This window comes from Pristis pectinata, chromosome 6 (genome assembly GCF_009764475.1).
Source record: "Pristis pectinata isolate sPriPec2 chromosome 6, sPriPec2.1.pri, whole genome shotgun sequence".
Classification (NCBI taxonomy): Eukaryota; Metazoa; Chordata; class Chondrichthyes; order Rhinopristiformes; family Pristidae; genus Pristis; species Pristis pectinata.
In genome coordinates this window covers 50,330,730-50,349,430 of record NC_067410.1, presented here as the reverse complement: position 1 = coordinate 50,349,430, position 18,701 = coordinate 50,330,730, and the positions used below count along the sequence as shown (strand labels likewise).

Here is an 18,701-nt window from a genome sequence, read left to right as displayed (position 1 = left end):
TGATTTTCTTTCTAACTTCCAGTAACCCCTTTTGTCTTTCCCCTCCCCCCCCCTTTGTTCTCCCTCATTCTTGTGGTCCCCTTGCCACTCTTTCCCCTCCCCTGCCCTCGTGACCTGCCCATCTATTCCCCACCACCTTCTCTTTATTCCATGGTCTACTGTACTCTCCAACTGGATTCCTCCTTCTTCAGCCCTTTGCCTCTTCTACCTATCACCTCTCAGCTTCTTACATCACTCCCTTTCATCCCTCCTCCCCTACCCTCCTACCTTTCCTCTCTCACCCAGACTCACCTATCACCTGCTTGCGTGTGCTGCTCGCCCTCCCCCCACCACCTTATTCTGGCTTCTGCCCTCTTCCTTTCCAGTCCCGATGAAGGGTCTCGACCCGAAACGTCGACTGTTCATTTCCCTCCAATGATGCTGCCTGACCTGCTGAGTTCCTCCAGCATTTTGTGTGTGTTACTCCAGATTTCCAGCATCTGCAGAATCTCTTGAGTCTAGGTATCACAAAATGGTCCTTGGTTACATGATGGGGAAGCATAAAAAGGGGGAAACAAAAGTGTAAATTTGGGGAGGTAACAAGAAATTGTAAAGTCCCCACAAGAAAGTACATTGTTACTGAAAGGGGAGCAGCCTCTGCAGGTCCCAGGTGTTTGGAAACAGGACAGGTGGCTCAGTAAAGATTTAACTGAGATGTACAAAATTATAACAGGGTGAATAGTTAGTACTTCTTTCCTTTAACAGGGAGGCCAGCAATTTGAGGGTGTAGATTTAAAGTCATTGGTGGAAAGATTAGAAGGGAATGTAGGAAACATACCTTCACCCACAGATCAGTGGGGCCTGGAACCTGGGCTAGTTAATGCACTACATTTAAACTGTAGGTGGGTGAGCACTTGATAGCTATGGGCTGAGAGCTTGTAAGTGGTGTCAGTCTCTCCAGCTGAGTGGCAGCCTCCTGTGCATCAATTTCCAGCTTCCATAAGAGAAAGGCAAGAAGGGTGAGAGACCACAGGATGGTTGGCTGATCTGAGAATTCGGGTGGAAAAAGAAAGAAATTCAGGGAGAATGCGTGGCCTGGGCTGGTCAGCACAGGAGCTACCTGGTAGTTCACTGCCTTGCCAAAGGCCGGAGAACACAAGGTCTCAGCACACAAACGTACCAGCCCAGAGGAGTGTGGGATTGCTCATGTGATGGACCCAGACTGCCTGGCTTTTTGTTGCAGGTTTACGAGGACTATGACTGCATGCTAAATCAAACCAACATTGGAAACAACAACAACAAGTTCTACATCATCCAGCTGATCGAACAAGGTGGCTCGTACTACTGTTGGAACCGCTGGGGCCGGGTGGTGAGTTTTGGAGACGGCTCCAAACCTCCTCTGTCCTGGTCCCCACCCTTGTGCTTCCAGTGTCTGTCCCCACCCCCAACCCCACCATAATGGGTGAGATATGGTTCTGTTGGATCAGACACAACACCCCAGTCCTCCCTCTGCACCCTTGAAGTTGTAGCATACAGGAATCAAGCTGATGGTGCTGTCAGTGTCACAGCTTAACCTTGGCTGGAAGGAGGGGTTGGCTGGTGGTGGAGGGGGTGTTGGAGATGGGGGGGGCCACAGAGGTGTGGAGGATTGGTGGTGTGTTTAAGCAGTATGGGCAAAGGGTGGTGTGAGGTTGCTGGGAGAATGCTCTCTGAAGGGGTGGGGAGGGAAGAGTGATGGTGCATGGAGGATTATTGAATGGCAGTGAGCGAGGGTGTGGTGGCAGTGGCTGGTATTGGAGGTGTTTTGGGAGGGTTAGTTTGGTGGTGTGGAGGGGGTGAAATGGTGTCAGGGTGATTTAGCGGTAGGGTTAGTGTGGGGGTGGTAAGCTGGTGTAGCGGTGAGTTAGTGGGGTAGGCTTGGTATGGGATGGGGAGGGGGATTGGTGGTAAGGGCAATTATAAAAGGTACTGTAGGCGGGTAGGCTAGGGGCATGGGGAGTGGGAAGGGTGCTACTGGGGGGGATTAGTGTGGGATGACGAGAAGGAGTCAGTGATGGGGGGTAGTTCTGAAGGGTGGGAGGGTTGCTGTTGGGGAGTGGGCTTGGTGGTGTGTGATGGCAAGAAGAGGTTGGTGGTAGGAAGGGGAGATGTGGAGGTGGGAGGAATGCTACAGGGGCTGGGCTTGGGGGTGTGGAACAGCCCGGCTGTGAAAGGCCCAACATCTAATACAAGGTGCCCTCTAACACAGTGGAAGCCTCGTGGACTACCTCTCTCAGGCACTGAAGCCACTGACACCTGCCCCTCCACCCAAGTACCTGACCCCTCACTTCCTAAGTATGCTGAATGGAAGGATACCAGATTGATGGGTGGGGGAGGGGGATATGTGTGGAAATCTGACACTAATATCTTGGGAGGGTGTAAAGTGTATGTCCCACCCATGAATTTAACATTTAATACTTCCCATCTACTCCAATTAACACAACTGACTGTTTGAAAGTTGGATTTAAAGGTTGTTTTCACCAGAAAATGTTAACGAGTTGTACAATCAATGTCTCTTGTTTTGTCAAACCCTCGGCACTGCTCTCCACATTACCCCTCCCTGATACCCCTGCCCTCCTCCTCCTGTCCTTCTGCTGATTAGGGAGAAATTGGCCAAAGCAATTTGAATTCTCTGGCTGACCTGAACAAAGCTGTGAAGGAATTTGAAAAAAAGTTCAAAGACAAGACAAAGAACAACTGGGCAAACAGAGATTCCTTCATCGCACATCCTGGAAAATACACCATGATTGAACTTGAGCAGGGCTACAAGGAAGCAACAGTTATGAAGGTGGGTTAAGCCTGTTATTGTGACCATTTCTGATGCATCTTTGTTTAGTTTGGTTTAGTTTGGTATAGCCTGCTCCAGCCAATCATTGCATAATGAAAGCAGTCTCAGGGAGGTGAGACTACAGGCCGTCCCTGGGTGATGAACGGGCTCTGTCTTTAAGTCAGAAAATACACAAAAATTACTCCATATTGGTAACTATGGAGAATAAAAAGAAAGGACAATTACTGAAAGTGGAGAGAGAGAGGAAACTAATTCTGCCGTTCATAGGAACAAATGTTTGTACATATGTTAGACTTCTGAATTTAATAATATTATTGGAGCTCATTCATATGTAGGGGGTATCCATATGTCAGGTGTTCGTAACCCAGGGACAGCCTTTATGAACACGATGGAAGGTCTGTGTGAATTTCCATGTTAAAAGCTGAGTCAGTAATTATTTGGGATGGATCACTGTTCCCCCAAGCAAAGATAAATGCCTGTTTCTTTTTAATTGGAGATGGAGCTGAAGGAAGCACAGGAGGACCAAATCTGCAGAGAGAGGAGGTGAAAGAAAAGAGGAAGGCAGAGTGAAGTGGAGACACAAGAGACCGCAGGTGCTAGAATGTGGACCAACAAACAATCTGATGGAGGAACTCTGTGGGTCAAATGGCATCTGTGGGGGGGGGGGGGGGGGGGGGGGCGCGGGGTGGAAGGAATTGTCGACGTGTTAGGTCAAAACCCTACATCAGGATTCTACCTGAAACATCAATGATTCCTTTTCCCCCACAGATGCTGCTCTACCCACTGAGTTCCTCCAGCAGATTGTTTGTTGCAGGCAGAGTGAAGTCCCTGGAGAGGATTAGTTTGAATCAGAATTTGTGCACAGAATCTCTATTTCAACAGAGTGAGCTTGAAGTTTATGGGTAACCAAGTCCAGGATGTTTAGAGGGGAAGGAACAATATAATGTTATAAAGAGGTGTGGTGGAGAGAAGGTTCTAGATTAGAAATGAAGGAGGCATGGCTTAGCACAGCGTGGCATCCAAGGAGGATACCTTTAATTGGTGGGATTGGCATGGTGGGTAAATTACAAAAGCTCTATGTTGGGAGGGTGCTGCATATTGCCCATGTGGGAAACAGGAGAATCCTTATGCCATGCCATGCCTTGTCTGATTGCAGAATGATGCAGTAGATGGAAGCAGTGTGTTGTGTAAGAAAGTCCGACCTTGCACTTTAGACAAAGCCACCCAGGATCTGATCAAGCTGATCTTCAGCCACGATATGTTCAAGGAGCAGATGCAAACTATGAATCTTGGTAAGTCTTTGCTCTGGTTTCACATTCACTGGGAGGCGGGGATCAGGGCTGCCTGTATGCGCCTGTCATGGATCAATGGATCAGGCCACTGAACTTCAGGGGAAGGTGGATCCAAGGACTTGCAGCCCTGCAGTTATCCCCTGGTCCTGCAGTTCGTGGCTTGGGATCCCAGGAGCTTTGCCTTCCCAGATGCTGGGTAACTGCTTATGTGTCAGCAATCCCTCCACTTTCTGCTTCAACTGTATGGATGCTTATCTCCTCTGAGGTTCTAAGAAGAGTGTAATATCGTTCCACCAGCCTGTAGTTTCTGCCGAAGGAAATTCGGCATGCCCCTGACGACCCTCACCAATTTTTACAGATGCACCATAGAAAGCACCCTATCAGGATGCATCACAGCTTAGTATGGTAACGGCTCTGCCCAAGATCCGCAAGAAATTTCAGAGGGTTGTGACCATAGCCCTGTCCATCCGGAAAACCAACCTCCTCTCTCTACACTTCCTGCTGCCTCAGGAAAGCAGCCAATACAATCAAGCACCCGTCCCACTCCGGTCATTCTCTCTTCTCCCCTCTCCTGTTGGGCAGAAGATACGAAAGCTTGAAAGCATATACCACCAGACCCAAGGACAGCTTCTAGCCCACTATTATCAGACTCTTGAACAGACCTCTCATACGCTAAAGATGAACTCTTGAGCTCCCAAACTACCTCATCATGGCCCTTGCACTTTACTGTTTACCTACACTTTCTCTGTAGTGGCAAAACCCTAATCACCATTACAGTATAGCAACACTATGACCACTCTGATCACTTTTGCACTAAAATTGACTTTTTTTTGTTCTAATTATGTTTTTTCTTGTGAATGCTGCTTGTATGTGCCTGTGATGCTGCTGCAAGTAAGTTTTTCATTGCACCGATGCATACCTGTACTTGTGCATACGACAATAAACTCGACTTTAACATTGACTATATTCTGCATTCTGTTTTTCATTTTGCTACCTCAATGTACTTGTGTATGCAATGACCTGCCTGGATAGTGCACAAACAAATGCATATCACTGCATCTTGATACACGTGACTGATACCTGATATACAGAGACTGTCCCCAATGTTACTATCTTGTATTAAAAATAAATCCAAGCAACTCATCAACAGAATAGGTGGTGGTAAAATCTGTTTAACGATTTTAACTAAGGGCAAAACTGACCTACCAAAGAGAACTGAGGGACTACTGTGTGCTAAGTCTCACCGAAACGTGGCTTACATCTGCTTCACCTAACTGCTTCTAAACAACCTGAGGGCACCTCAATTCACTGGATGGACCATACGGTGTCCTTGGACAAAGTCAGAGGCGAATGGGTCTGCTTCTTAGTCAACACCTTGTGGTGCTTGGACGTGACAGTCCTGGTGAGTTCCTGCACACCCAGTTTGGAATATCTAACGGTGAAGTATCACCCATATTACCTGCCATGGGAGTTCACTTCAGCCATCCTGATGGCAGTCTACATCCCACCCCAGACTACACTCAATGAACTATACTCTGTGGTCAACAGTGTTGAAGCGGAATACCCTGAGGCCCTCTTCATCATTGCCAGTGACTTCAACCAGACCAAATTCAAGAGTGTTACCAAAATAATATCAGCACATCTCCTGTCCCACCAGGGGCCCAAATACCCTTGAACATTGCTATAGAACCATCAAAGATGGCTACCGAGCCACCCCCTGCCCTCACTTTGGTTAATCTGACCGCCAGACTGTGCTCCTTCTCCCTGCATACAAACAGAAGCTGAAACAGGAGGATCTAGTACAGAAAGTCGTACAGTGCTGGTCTGAGGAAATAGATGAGCTTCTATATGACTTTTTTGAGTTGGTAGACTGGTCCTTGTTCAAGGACTCAGCTGCCAGCCTAGATGAGTATGTTACCACCATCACAGATTTTATCAGCAAGTATGTTGAGGATTGTGTACCAAAGAGGGCAATTCGAGTATTCCCAAACTGGAAACTATGGATGAACTGGGAGATCCACTCCCTACTGAAGTCTAGGACTGCAGCATTCAAATCAGGTGAACCTGACCTGTACAAGAAATCGAGAGACAACCTCCATAAAGCTATCAGAGATGCCAAGAGACGATACCAGTCCAAAATTGAGTCTTAGACCAGCTGTCAGTTGTGGCAGGGCTTACATGCTATAAACTGTCTACAAAATGAAGTCAGGCAGCATCATTGACTTCAGTGCATCCCTTCGCCATGAGCTTAAAGCATTCTCTGCATGTTTTGAACAAGATCACAAGACAAGGGAGCAGAAGTAGGCCATTCGGTCCATTGAGTCTGCTCCAAAGAAAAGGGGAAAAAAAAGAAATGAGAAATTGGACGGGGTTGGGGGGGTGGGGACAAAAAAAAACACTATTATAACCCCAATTTCTGGCCTTATCCCCATATCCCTTGATACCCCGACTATTTAGATATCTATCTATCTCTTCCTTAAATGCCTCCAATGATCTGGCCTCCACTGCTGTACGTGGCAAGGAATTCCACAAATTCACCACCCTCTGGCTAAAGAAATTTCTCCTCATCTCTATTTTAAACCTGTACCCTCTAATTCTAAGATTGTGCCCTCTGGTCCTGGACTCACCCACCAAGGGAAACAGCTTGACCACATCTACTCTGTCCAGTCCTTTCAACATTTTAAATGTCTCTATGAGGTCCCCTCTCATTCTTCTGTACTCCAGTGAGTACAGTCCAAGAGCTGACGAACGCTCATCATACGTAAGCCCTTTCATTCCGGGAATCATCCTCGTAAATCTCCTCTGAACCCTCTCCAACATCAGCACATCTTTCCTAAGATATGGGGCCCAAAACTGCAGTATTCCAAATGAGGCCTCATTAGTGCCCCATAGAGCCTCATCAACACTTCCTTACTTTTATACACTATACCTCTCGAAATGAATGCCAACATAGATTTCACTTTCTTTACCACCGATCCAACCTGGTGGTTAACCTTAAAGGTATCCTGCACGAATACCCCCAAGTCCCTTTGTACTTCTGTACTTTGAATTTTCTCTCCTTCTAGATAATCATCTGCCCACTTATTTCTGTTTCCAAAGTGTACAACTGCACATTTCTCAACATTGAATCTCATCTGCCATTTCCTTGCCCATTCTCCTAAACTATCTAGGTCTCTCGGCAACCTTCCTGTCTCCTCAATACTCTCTACTCCTCCACTATCTTGGTGTCATCCGCAAACTTAGCCACAAAACCATTTACTCCATCATCCAAATCATTAATGTACAGGGTAAAAAGAAGTGGCCCCAACACCGACTCCTGCGGAACACCACTAGTAACCGGTAGCCAACCAGAACAAGATCCTTTTATTCCCACCCTTTGCTTCCTGCCAACCAGCCAATGCTCCACCCATCCTGTTATCCTACCTGTAATTCCATAACCTCTCATCTTATTAATCAGTCTCTTATGTGGCACCTTGTCGAAGGCCTTTTGAAAGACTAAATACACAACATCCACGGCCTCTCCCTTATCCACCCTACCTGTGATTTCTTCAAAAAACTCCAATAAGTTGGTCAGGCAGGATCTTCCCTTCACAAAACCATGTTGGCTAGGACCTATCTTGCCTTGCACCTCTAGGTATTCCAAAACCTCATCCTTGAGGATTGATTCCAATAACTTTCTCACCACTGACGTCAGACTAATAGGTCTGTAATTTCCTTTATGCTGCCTCCAACCTTTCTTATACAGCGGAACTACATTTGCGACCCTCAAGTCCTCCGGAACCATGTGGGAGTCTATTGATTCCTGGAAAATTATCACCAATGCCTCCGCTATCTCTAAAGCCACTTCCTTCAGAACCCGGGAATGCACCTCATCCGGTCCAGGAGACTTATCAGTCTTTAGCCCATTTAGTTTTCCTAGCACCTTCTCTCTAGTAATCTTAACTGAACTCAGTTCCATTCCGTGAGACCCCTGACTAACTGGTATATTGCTGATGTCCTCCACAGTGAAGACCAATGCAAAATACTCATTTAGTTCTTCTGCCATCTCTTTATCATCCATTATAATCTCTCCCGCACCGTTATCGATTGGTCCTATATCAACCCGTGTCTCTCTTTTGCTCCTTATATATTTAAAAAAACTCTTAGTATCCTTTCGAATGTTATCTGCCAACTTCCTTTCAAAATTCATCTTTTCTTTCCTAACGACCTTCTTAGTTTCTTTCTGCAGGTTTTCAAAAGTTTCCCAGTCTTCTGTTTTCCCACTAATTTTTGCTTCCTTGTATGCCCTCCCTCTTGCTTTTATTTTAGCCTTCACCTCTCTCATTATCCACAGAAGGGGATTGGTATAGCACCACCTGCCCCAACAGCCTCCAATGCACCTGAACCCATAGTCATCATTGAGGATGTAAGATCAGTCATCCGGAGAGTGAACCCATGGAAAGCATTTGGCCTAGATGGTGTCCCTGGCCGTGTCCTGAGATCAGCTGGCTTGGGGTATTTGCAGACATTTTTAACCTCTTCCCTGCTTCAATCTGAGGGTCCCACCTGCTGTAAGAAGACCAGTATCATCTCAGTAGCTAAGAAAAACAAGGTAATGTGCCTTGATGACTACCGACCAGTGGCTCTGACATCCACCATCTTGAAGTGCTTCAAGAGGCTGATCATCGCACGCGTTAGCTCCAGCTTCCCAAAAAACCTCGACCCACTGCTTTTCGCCTACTGCCAGAACAGGTCTACGGTGGACACCATTTCCCTGGCCCTACACTCTGGAGCATCTGGACAGTAAAGACACCTATGTTAGATTATTGTTTATTGACTACAGCTCCATCTTCAATACTATAATTCCAAGCAAACTCATCACAAAACTTCAAGATCTTGGACTCAACACCTCCCTTTGGAACTGAATCCTTGACTTCCTGACCAACGGACCGCAATCAGTAAGGATAGGCAGCAACACCTCTGGCATGATTATTCTCAGCACTGATGCCCTAGGAGGCTGCGTCCTCAGCCCCTTACTTTAATCCCTATATACTCATGACTGCGTGGCCAGATTCTTCTCTAACTCCATCTATAAGTTTGCAGATGATACCACCGTCATGGCCGTATTTCAAATAACGGAGTCCAGGAAAAACATAGAGAGCTTAGTAACATGGTGTAATGACAACATCCTTTCCCTCAATCTCAGCAAAACAAAAGAGCTGGTTGTTGATGTCAGGAAGTGGGGCGGTGCACATGCTTCTGTCTACATCAAAGGCGCTGAGATCAAGAGGATTGAGAGCTTCACGTTCCTAGGAGTGAACATCACCAATAGCCTGTCCTGGTCCAACCACATAGACACCACGACCAAGAAATCTCACCAGCGCCTCTACTTCCTCAGGAGGCTAAAGAAATTTGGCATGTCCCCTTTGACCCTCACCAATTTTTATCGATGCACCGTAGAAAGCATCCTATCTGGATGCATCACAGCTTGGTATGGCAACTTCTGCCCAGGACCATAAGAAACTGCAGAGACTTGTGAACACAGCTCAGCACATCACGAAAACCAGCCTCCCCTCCATGGACTCTGTCTATACTTCTCACTGCCTCAGTAAAGCAGCTAGCATAATCAAAGACCCCACCCATCCTAGACATTCTCTCTTCTCCCATCTTCCATTGGGCAGAAGATACAAAAGCCTGAAAGCACGTACCACCAGGCTCAAGGACAGCTTCTATCCCACTGTGATGACTATTGAATGGTTCCCTTATACGATGATATGGACTCTTGACCTCACAATCGACCTCATTATGACCTTGCACCTTATTTTCCACCTGCACTACATTTTCTCTGTAGCTGTGACACTTTATTTTGCATTATGGTATTGTTTTTCCTTATACTACCTCAATGCACTATGTAATGAATTGATCTATATGAACAGTATGCAAGATGAGTTTTCCACTGTACCTTGGTACAAGTGACAATAATATCCCAATTCCAATTTTGCAAGGACAAGGAGTTGGCGATCTACAAGCTGCAGATAAAGCAGGCTTCTCTTTGTGCTATCAGTTCTGCCATTAGTTTGAGCATTGCGATCCTTCACACCTTCAGGGAGCTCAGTGTCAACTGTGGCTCAGTGGGTTACACCCTTGGCTCTGGGTAGAAGACCATGAGTTCTAACTCTGTTCCTAGGCCATGAACACAGAATTCAATAGGCTGGCATTCCAGTGCAGTACTGAGGGAGCACTGCAGTCAGAGGGGTTCCTGTCCTTCACATGTGAATTGCACTGTGGCCATGTCTATCCTGTGTTGATTTAAATGATCCATCTGTTTTGAAGGGTAGTGTCTTGGCCTCTTTTCATCTTGCACCAGTGAAACAGATCATAGGGGTGTAAAAATGTAGAAAGTAGTTGGAGTAAGCAGTTTGGCCCTTCGAGCCAGCTTCACCATTCGATTGGGTCATGGCTGATCCTCTATCAATACTGTATTCCCACTCTCTCCCCAGACCCTGTGGTATTTCTTGTGCCCAGATTTGTCTCCTTAAATGTATTCAGCAACTTGGCCTTTGTGTCTTCCATGGTAAAGTATTCCATGGGTTCACCATCTCTGAGTGAAGAAATTTCTCTTCATTTCAGTCCTAAATGTCTCATCCTGAGATTGTGACCCATGATTCTACAACCCCCACCCTCCCCCAGCCAGGGAAACGACCTCCCAGCCTGTCGAGCCCTGTCAGAATTATATACATTTCAATCAGATCTCACATCATTCTTCTAAACTCTGGAGGGGACAGTCCCAGTCAGCTCAATTTCTCCTCATTTGTCATACCTGCCATCCCATGAATCAGCTTAGTGAACCTTTGATATACTTCCTCTACAGCAAGTATATCTTAGGTAGGGAGACCAAAACTACACACAGTACTTCAGGGGTGGTCTTATTCCCAAGATCCTGTACAATTGTAACAAGATATTCTTGTTCTTGTACTCAAATCCTCTTGCAATAAAGGCCTTTTCTCTTCTCAACTGCCTCCTGTACCTGCATGTTTGCTTTGTGGTGTACAACGACATCCAATTCCCTTTGTATGTCAACACTACCCAATCAATCACTTTTAATTAATATTCCGCCTTTCTGTTTCCTACCAGAAGTATCCACGTACACTGCATCTGTCATGTATTTGCACACTAAGTCAACTTGTCAAAACCATGTTGAAGCCTCTTTGTACCCACCTCACAATCCCTGTGCTGTGCTGTTCGAGGGGATTTTACTGGGTATTTTTTATAGGCCGCCCAATAGTGACAGGGTTATTGAGGAGCAGATAGGGAAGCAGATCCTAGAAAGGTGTGAGAATAACAGAGTTGTTGTGATGGGGGATTTTAATTTCCCAAACATCCACTGGCATCTCCAGACAGTGAGGGGTTTAGATGGAGTGGAGTTTGTTAGGTGTGTTCAGGAAGGGTTCTTGACACAGTATGTAGATAGACCTACAAGAGGAGAGGCTGTGCTTGGTCTGATATTGGGAAATGAACCCGGTCAGGTGTCAGATATCTCAGTGGGAGAGCATTTTGGAGATAGTGATCATAATTCTATCTCCTTTACGTTAGCACTGGAGAGAGATAGGAACAGATAGACTAGAAAAGCGTTTACATGGAGTAAAGGGAATTATGAGGCTCTCAGGCAGGAAATTGGAAGATTAAATTGGGAACAGATGTTCTCTGGGAAAAGTACAGAAGATAAGTGGCAAATATTCAGGGGGTATTTGTGTGGAGTTCTGCATAGACATGTTCCGATGAGATGGGGAGTCACGAGAGGATACAGGAACCGTGCTGTAAGAAGGCTATAATAAATCTAGTCAAAAGGAAAAGAAAAGCATACAAAAGGTACAGAGAGCTAGGTAATGTTAGAGATCTGGAGGAGTACAAGGCTAAAAGGAAGGAACTTAAGAAAGAGATTAGGAGAGCCAGAAGGGGACATGAGAAGGCCTTGGCGGGCAGTATTAAGGAAAACCCCAAGGCGTTCTACAAGTATGTGAAGAGTAAGAAGATGAGATGCGAAAGGATAGGGCCTATCAAGTGCAGCAGTGGGAAAGTGTGTACGGATCTGGAAGAAATAGCAGAGGTACTTAATGAATTCTTTACGTCAGTATTCACTACGGAAAATGCTCTAGGGGATTGTAGTGGGGACTTGCAGCGACCTGAAAAGCTTGAGCATGTAGATATTAGAAAAGAGGTGGTGCTGAAAATTGTGGAAAGCATCAAGTTAGATAAGTCACCGGGACCAGATGAGATGTACCCCAGGTTGCTGTGGGAGGCGAGGGAGGAGATTGCAGAGCCTCTGACGACGATCCTTGCGTCGTCGATGGAGACGGGAGAGGTTCCGGAAGATTGGAGGGTTGCGGGTGTTGTTCCCTTCTTCAAGAAGGGGAGTAGGGATAGCCCAGGGTATTATAGACCGGTGAGTCTTACCTCAGTGGTTGGTAAGCTGATGGAGAAGATCCTGAGAGGCAGGACTTATGAACATTTGGAGAGATATAATATGATTAGGAATAGTCAGCATGGCTTTGTCAAGGGCAGGTCGTGCCTTACGAGCCTGATTGAATTTTTTGAGGATGTGACTAAGCACATCGATGAGGGGAGAGCAGTAGATGTAGTGTATATGGATTTCAGCAAGGCGTTTGATAGGGTACCCCATGCAAGACTTATGGAGAAGGTGAGGAGACATGGGATCCAAGGGGACATTGCAGTGTGGATCCAGAACTGGCTGACCCACAGAAGGCAAAGAGTGGTTGTTGAAGGGTCGTATTCTGAGTGGAGGTCGGTGACCAGTGGTGTACCTCAGGGATCTGTACTGAGAACCTTACTCTTTGTGATTTTTATAAACGACCTGGATGAGGAAGTAGAGGGGTGGGTTAGTAAGTTTGCGGATGACGCAAAGGTTGGGGGTGTTGTGGATAGTTTGGAGGGCTGTCAGAGGTTACAGAGGGACATAGATAGGATGCAAAGTTGGGCTGAGAAGTGACAGATGCAGTTCAACCCAGATAAGTGTGAAGTGGTTCATTTTGGTAGGTCAAATATGTTGGCGGAATATAGTATTAATGGTAGGATTCTTGGCAGTGTGGAGGATCAGAGGGACCTTGGGGTCCGAGTCCATCGGACGCTCAAAGTGGCTGCACAGGTTGACTCTGTGATTAAGAAGGGATATGGTGTATTGTCCTTCATCAATCAGGGAATTGAATTTAGGAGCCGAGAGGTATTGTTGCAGCTATATAGGTCCCTGGTCAGACCCCACTTGAAGTATTGTGCTCAGTTCTGGTCGCCTCACTACAGGAAAGATGTGGAAGCCATAGAAAGGGTGCAGAGGAGATTTACAAGGATGCTGCCTGGAATGCGGAGCATGCCTTATGAAAGCAGGCTGAGGGAACTCGGCTTTTTCTCCTTGGAGCGACAGAGGATGAGGGGGGACCTGACAGAGATGTATAAGATGATGAGAGGTATTGATCGGGTAGATAGTCAGAGGCTTTTCCCCAGGGCTGAAATGGTGGCCACAAGAGGACATAGGTTTAAGGTGCTGGGGAGTAGATATAGAGGAGATGTCAGGGGTAAGTTTTTACTCAGGGAGTGGTGAGTGCGTGGAATGGGCTGCCAGAAACGGTGGTGGAGGCTGATACGATAGGGTCTTTCAAGAGTCTGTTAAATAGGTACATGGAGCTGAATAAAATAGAGGGCTATGGGTAAGCCTAGTAATTTCTAGGGTAGGGACGTGTTCGGCACAGCTTTGTGGGCCGAAGGGCCTGAATTGTGCTGTAGTTTTTCTATGTTTCTATGAATTTCCGTAACCCAAAAGGCCGTAACTTAGGGGTTGCTTGTACCTCTGGAGTCACATTTCAGTGGCCACAGGGACAGTGGTTTTAGGAATGGGGACCAGAACTAGCAAGAATATGCTCAGTATTTTTTGGGGAAAGAGTGAGAATTGCAAATGTTATTGCAAGAAGAACCCACATACTGGTTCATGAATCACAAGAAGTAAAACTGGAAGCAATTAGGAAAGTGACAGGTATGTTATAAAGGGTTTAGGGTACAACAGTAAGGTTGTTGAAATTGTACAGGCCTTTGTTGATGCCTTATTTGTGAGGTTTTAGTCTCTGTTTCTGAAGGATATACTTGCCTTTATGTAGCGGGTTATAAATCTTTGGAATTCTGTAGTACAGAGGCTGTGGTTGTTGTTATATAGCAAAACTGGTAGATTTTTGGACTATAGGACATCTGGGTAATTAGAAGATGTTGGGAGTGGGACATATGGTAAAATGAAGCGTAGAATCAGCCGCAACTTTATCGTTTGGTGCAGCGACAATGTTGCCCACCTCTGCTTCTGTTTCTTATGCTACAGAACTGAGCTGTGGGGCCTCAAAGGTCCTGTTTAATTAAGTGAAGTAAGCTCGACTGTGGTGAACTGGTTCCCCTGTTACTACAGGAGGGGGGGGGATATTTTAGAGTCCTTTTTTTTTGCAAGTGTGGCATTAGGGTTCTTTATGAAACACTGTTTTACTAATGGTGAAGTTGCATGCAGTTGCTGTGTCACCAGGCATGTTGTCCTGGCAAACCTTTTTGGGATAAGAACAAAAAGGCCATTTCCCTGCTGTAGTGACTTTCTGTTCATTATTGCCCTTCTAGATCTGAAGAAGATGCCTCTTGGGAAGCTGAGCAAGCAGCAAATTGCCAAGGGTTTTGATGCATTGGATGAGTTGGAAGAGGCCTTGAAGAGCCCCAACAACACAAATCAGTTGGAAGAGTTGTCCTCAAAGTTCTACACCATTATTCCTCATTACTTTGGACGCAATCGACCCCCAGTGATTGATACTGCAGAGCTACTCCAAGCCAAAAAAGACATGCTGCTGGTAAGCGTCATGGAAAATAAATCAAACTCTGCCTCGCTTTGGTGAGCCATGGCTGGGGTTAGTATCAGTCTGGACACCAAGCACAGTAAAGCTCCAATAATCTGGCATCCAGCTGTTTGGAATCTTGCTCACTTGTTAAACTGGAATGTGAGCCAGGGATCCGGATTACGGTTGGGACCAGGGCACAGACTGTGGGCTGGTTGTGCAGCTGAGTCAGAATTGGGGTTTGGAACACCAGGGGTCAGGAACATTGGTAGGACTACCTGCATGTTTCTTACTCCCTTTAAACTCCTGGGGTTCGCTGAAAAATTTATTATATTACTGTGTAACGTGTAAAAAGTAAGTGAACTAAATAGTATTAACAGGAGTAACATCCAATAGTCCAGAAAATCTGCTAGTTCGGCACTACCAAGGCCCTGAGCGTACCAGATTATCGAAGTTTTACTGTTCTGACAAGATATATCAGTGTGGTTGTACTGTCAATGAGTTAAAAACAGAAAATGCTGGAAAGACCCAGCGGTCAGGCAGCATCGGTGGAGAGAGAAGCAAAGTTAATGTTTCAGGTCAAAGACCCTTCATCGGAGCTCTCGCTGAGTTGATTAGTTGTGCAAACCAATGTTACGTGTCGGCAATCTTGCGCTTTTTATAAGTGTTGCCCTTGGGCAACCTTCAGGGCAATTGGATGTTGGCTCTAACAAAATCATTAGTCAATCTCTACCCATATTTCACCCCTTATTCTCTCTCAACTGTCATTGAGCCACCTTGTCACTACATCTCTCAAAGATAATGCACACTCTCCATCTGTTCATTCAATCCTGCCGCTGCAGAGTGTAAAATTACAAAGCGACTGTTTGAACAACATCATGCAACTGCTTCCTTTCCCATTGATGTTGTAATAATTCAAAAGTCACCAATCAATGAGCCAGGCATAGAGCATAGAACATAGGAACAGGCCCTTCGGCCCACAATGATGGAATCAACCATGATGCCAAATTAAACTAATCCCATCTGCCTGCACATGATCCATATCCCTCCATTCTCTGCATGTTTCTAGCCTGTCTAAATGCCTCTTAATTGTCACTATTGCACCTAATTCCACCCCCACCCCTGGCAGTGCATTCCAGGCACCTACTACTCTTTGTGTTTTAAAAAAAAACAACTTACCTCATATACCTCCTTTAAACATTCCCCCTCTAACGTTCATCCCATGCCTCTAGTATTTATCATTTCTACCTTGGGGAAAAAGACTCTGACTACCTACCTTATCTATGCCTCTTGTTACTTTATAAACTTCTGTCAGGTTTCCCCTCGGCCTCCAACACTCCAGAGAAAACAATCCAAGTTTGTCCAACCTCTCCTTATGGCTAATACTCTCTAATCCAGACAACATCTTGGTGAATCTCTTCTGCACCCTCTCCAAAGCCTCCACATCCTTCCAGTAATGGGGCAACCAGAACTGCACACAATACTTCAAATGTGGCCTAAACAAGGTTTTATACAGCTGCAACATGCCTTCCTGACTTTTATACTCAAAGGCAGTAGGCACACAACCAGTGAATAAGTATGGTCCATCTCAGAACAACCATGACAACAATGAAAGCAGAACCCATCCTATGACCTCACTGTATGACTTTACCAGTATCTTTGGTTTTCTGTAATTAGCAGGGCACCTCACTTAATCTAGAAATATATCAGCATTCCTATATTGTTGGGTCTAAATCCTGGGACTCCCAACTCAGTTGCACCCTTGGAGCACCTTCACCATTTGGACTGCAGCAGTTCGAATTGTGGCTCCTCACCAGCTCAAGGACAGTTAGGGCCCACATCCTGTAAATGAATAATGAAAGTGGTTGATGATTGATGAAGAGAGTGATCTAAAGGTCAGGTATCTCGATGATTCTCCAGATATTAACTGGTGCTGCTCATGTGAGTGGGCTGAAAATTGAGTGTGTTGTGAATTTGGAAGTCACAAGATAGAGAGAGGCAAGCACCCTTAATCGTAAATGCCCTGACAATGCAGGAATGAGCCACACAGACTGAAGGGCCCCAGGTCTGTCTAGGGTCTGTTCCAGACAGTAGCACCAATCAAATTCCTTGCTGGAAAGCTGTGCTCAGAGAGACAGGACATGGTTGATCTCTGCGATGAGGGCAGCACAGTGGCGCAGCTAGTAGACCCGCTGCCTCAGCACCAGAAACCCGAGTTCAATCTGGACCTCGGCTGCTGTTTGTGTGGATTTTTCACATTTTCCCTGTGACAGCATGGGTTTCCAGCCATGTTCCAAAAACATGCAAGTTGGTAGGTTAATTGGCCACTGTAAATTTACCTGGGTGTGTAGGTGTGTGGTGGAATCTGGGCGAAATTGATGGGAATGTGGGATTCACGTAGGATTAGTGTAAACGGGTGGTTAATGGTCAGTGTGGACTTTGTGGGCTGGAGTGTCTGACTTTGTACTGCACCTGTCCGACTGTGGTGCCCTTTGTTAACTGCTAAGACTCGACCTGTGGACCTCAGTGTGTTGAGTGGCCACTTGAGCTGGCATTGTGGTCCCAAAGCCATAATGAGTTAGTGTTGTCAGGAGACAGTGCAGAAGAAAAGGCAGAACACAACGTGAATTTCCAAAGAGTCAACAGCACGTATTAATTTGCAAATTTTTATCAAAACCTCCCAGGTACTTGCAGATATTGAACTGGCACAGAGTCTCCAAGCGGAAAAGGAGCAGAAGCAAAAGATGGAAGTCAGTGAGGTGCCACATCCTCTGGATGAAGACTACAACCTGCTGAAGTGCCAGCTCACTCTCCTGCAGTGCACTGATGACGAATTCAAGGTAAAACCAGGACGTCATCTTACGCCTAGCAAGCTGCCGTCCTCTCCATAAATCACCCCTCCCCTCCAAAATAGTCACACTTCACCCCTCCCCTCCAAAAATCACCAACCACCCATCCAAAAAATAACACCACCCTACCCCTCCAAAACTCCCCACCCTCCAAAAAAATTCACCCCTCCCCCTCTCAAACTCACCCCTTGTCTCAAAAAAATTACTCCTCCCCGTCCCCTCCAAAAACACTCCTCCCCGTCCCCTCCAGAAATCACTTCAGCCCGTTCCCTCTAAAATATCACTCCTCCCCCCTCCAAAAATCATCCTTATTGAGTATATTCAAGGGAGCTTTTATAGATATTTAGTTGTTTAGGGAAGCAGGGGATACGGTGTTAATGCAGGAAGTAGAGTTGCGATAAAAGGTCAGCCATGATCTCAATGAATGGTGGAGCAGGAATGAGGGGCCGAACTGCCTGCTCCTCCTTCTGTTTCTTGTGTTGTTATATTCACAAGATCACAAGACAAGGGAGCAGAAGCAGGCCATTCGGCCCATCGAGTCTGCTCCAAGGAAAAGGGAAAAAGAAATGGGGTGGGAAAAAAAAACTATTCTAATCCCATTTTCCAGCCTTATCCCCATATCCCTTGATACCCTGACTATTTAGATATCTGTCTATCTCCTCCTTGAACACCCCCACTGATCTGGCCTCCACTGCTGTGCGTGGCAAGGAGTTCCACAATTTCACCACCCTCTGGGCAAAGAAATTTCTCCTCATCTCTGTCTTGAAACTGTACCCTCTAATTCTAAGATTGTGCCCTCTGGTCCTGGACTCGCCCACCAAGGGAAACAGCCTAGCCACATCTACTCTATCCTTTCCTGTCAACATTTTAAATGTCGCTACGAGGTCCCCTCTCATCCTTCTGTACT

At 46.0% G+C, this 18,701-nt stretch overlaps 1 protein-coding gene across 1 annotated transcript in view; it reads left to right on the top strand.

The window, feature by feature from the left end:
* The window catches only part of parp3 (poly (ADP-ribose) polymerase family, member 3), a 35,101-nt gene that overhangs the window by 5,585 nt on the left and 10,815 nt on the right, over window positions 1–18,701 (top strand). Inside the window, exons 3-7 of the mRNA XM_052018830.1 lie at window positions 1,223–1,348; window positions 2,621–2,806; window positions 3,963–4,098; window positions 14,737–14,960; window positions 17,630–17,785. Coding sequence (XP_051874790.1) covers window positions 1,223–1,348; window positions 2,621–2,806; window positions 3,963–4,098; window positions 14,737–14,960; window positions 17,630–17,785 — 828 coding nt within the window. The remainder of the gene's footprint in view (window positions 1–1,222; window positions 1,349–2,620; window positions 2,807–3,962; window positions 4,099–14,736; window positions 14,961–17,629; window positions 17,786–18,701) is intronic.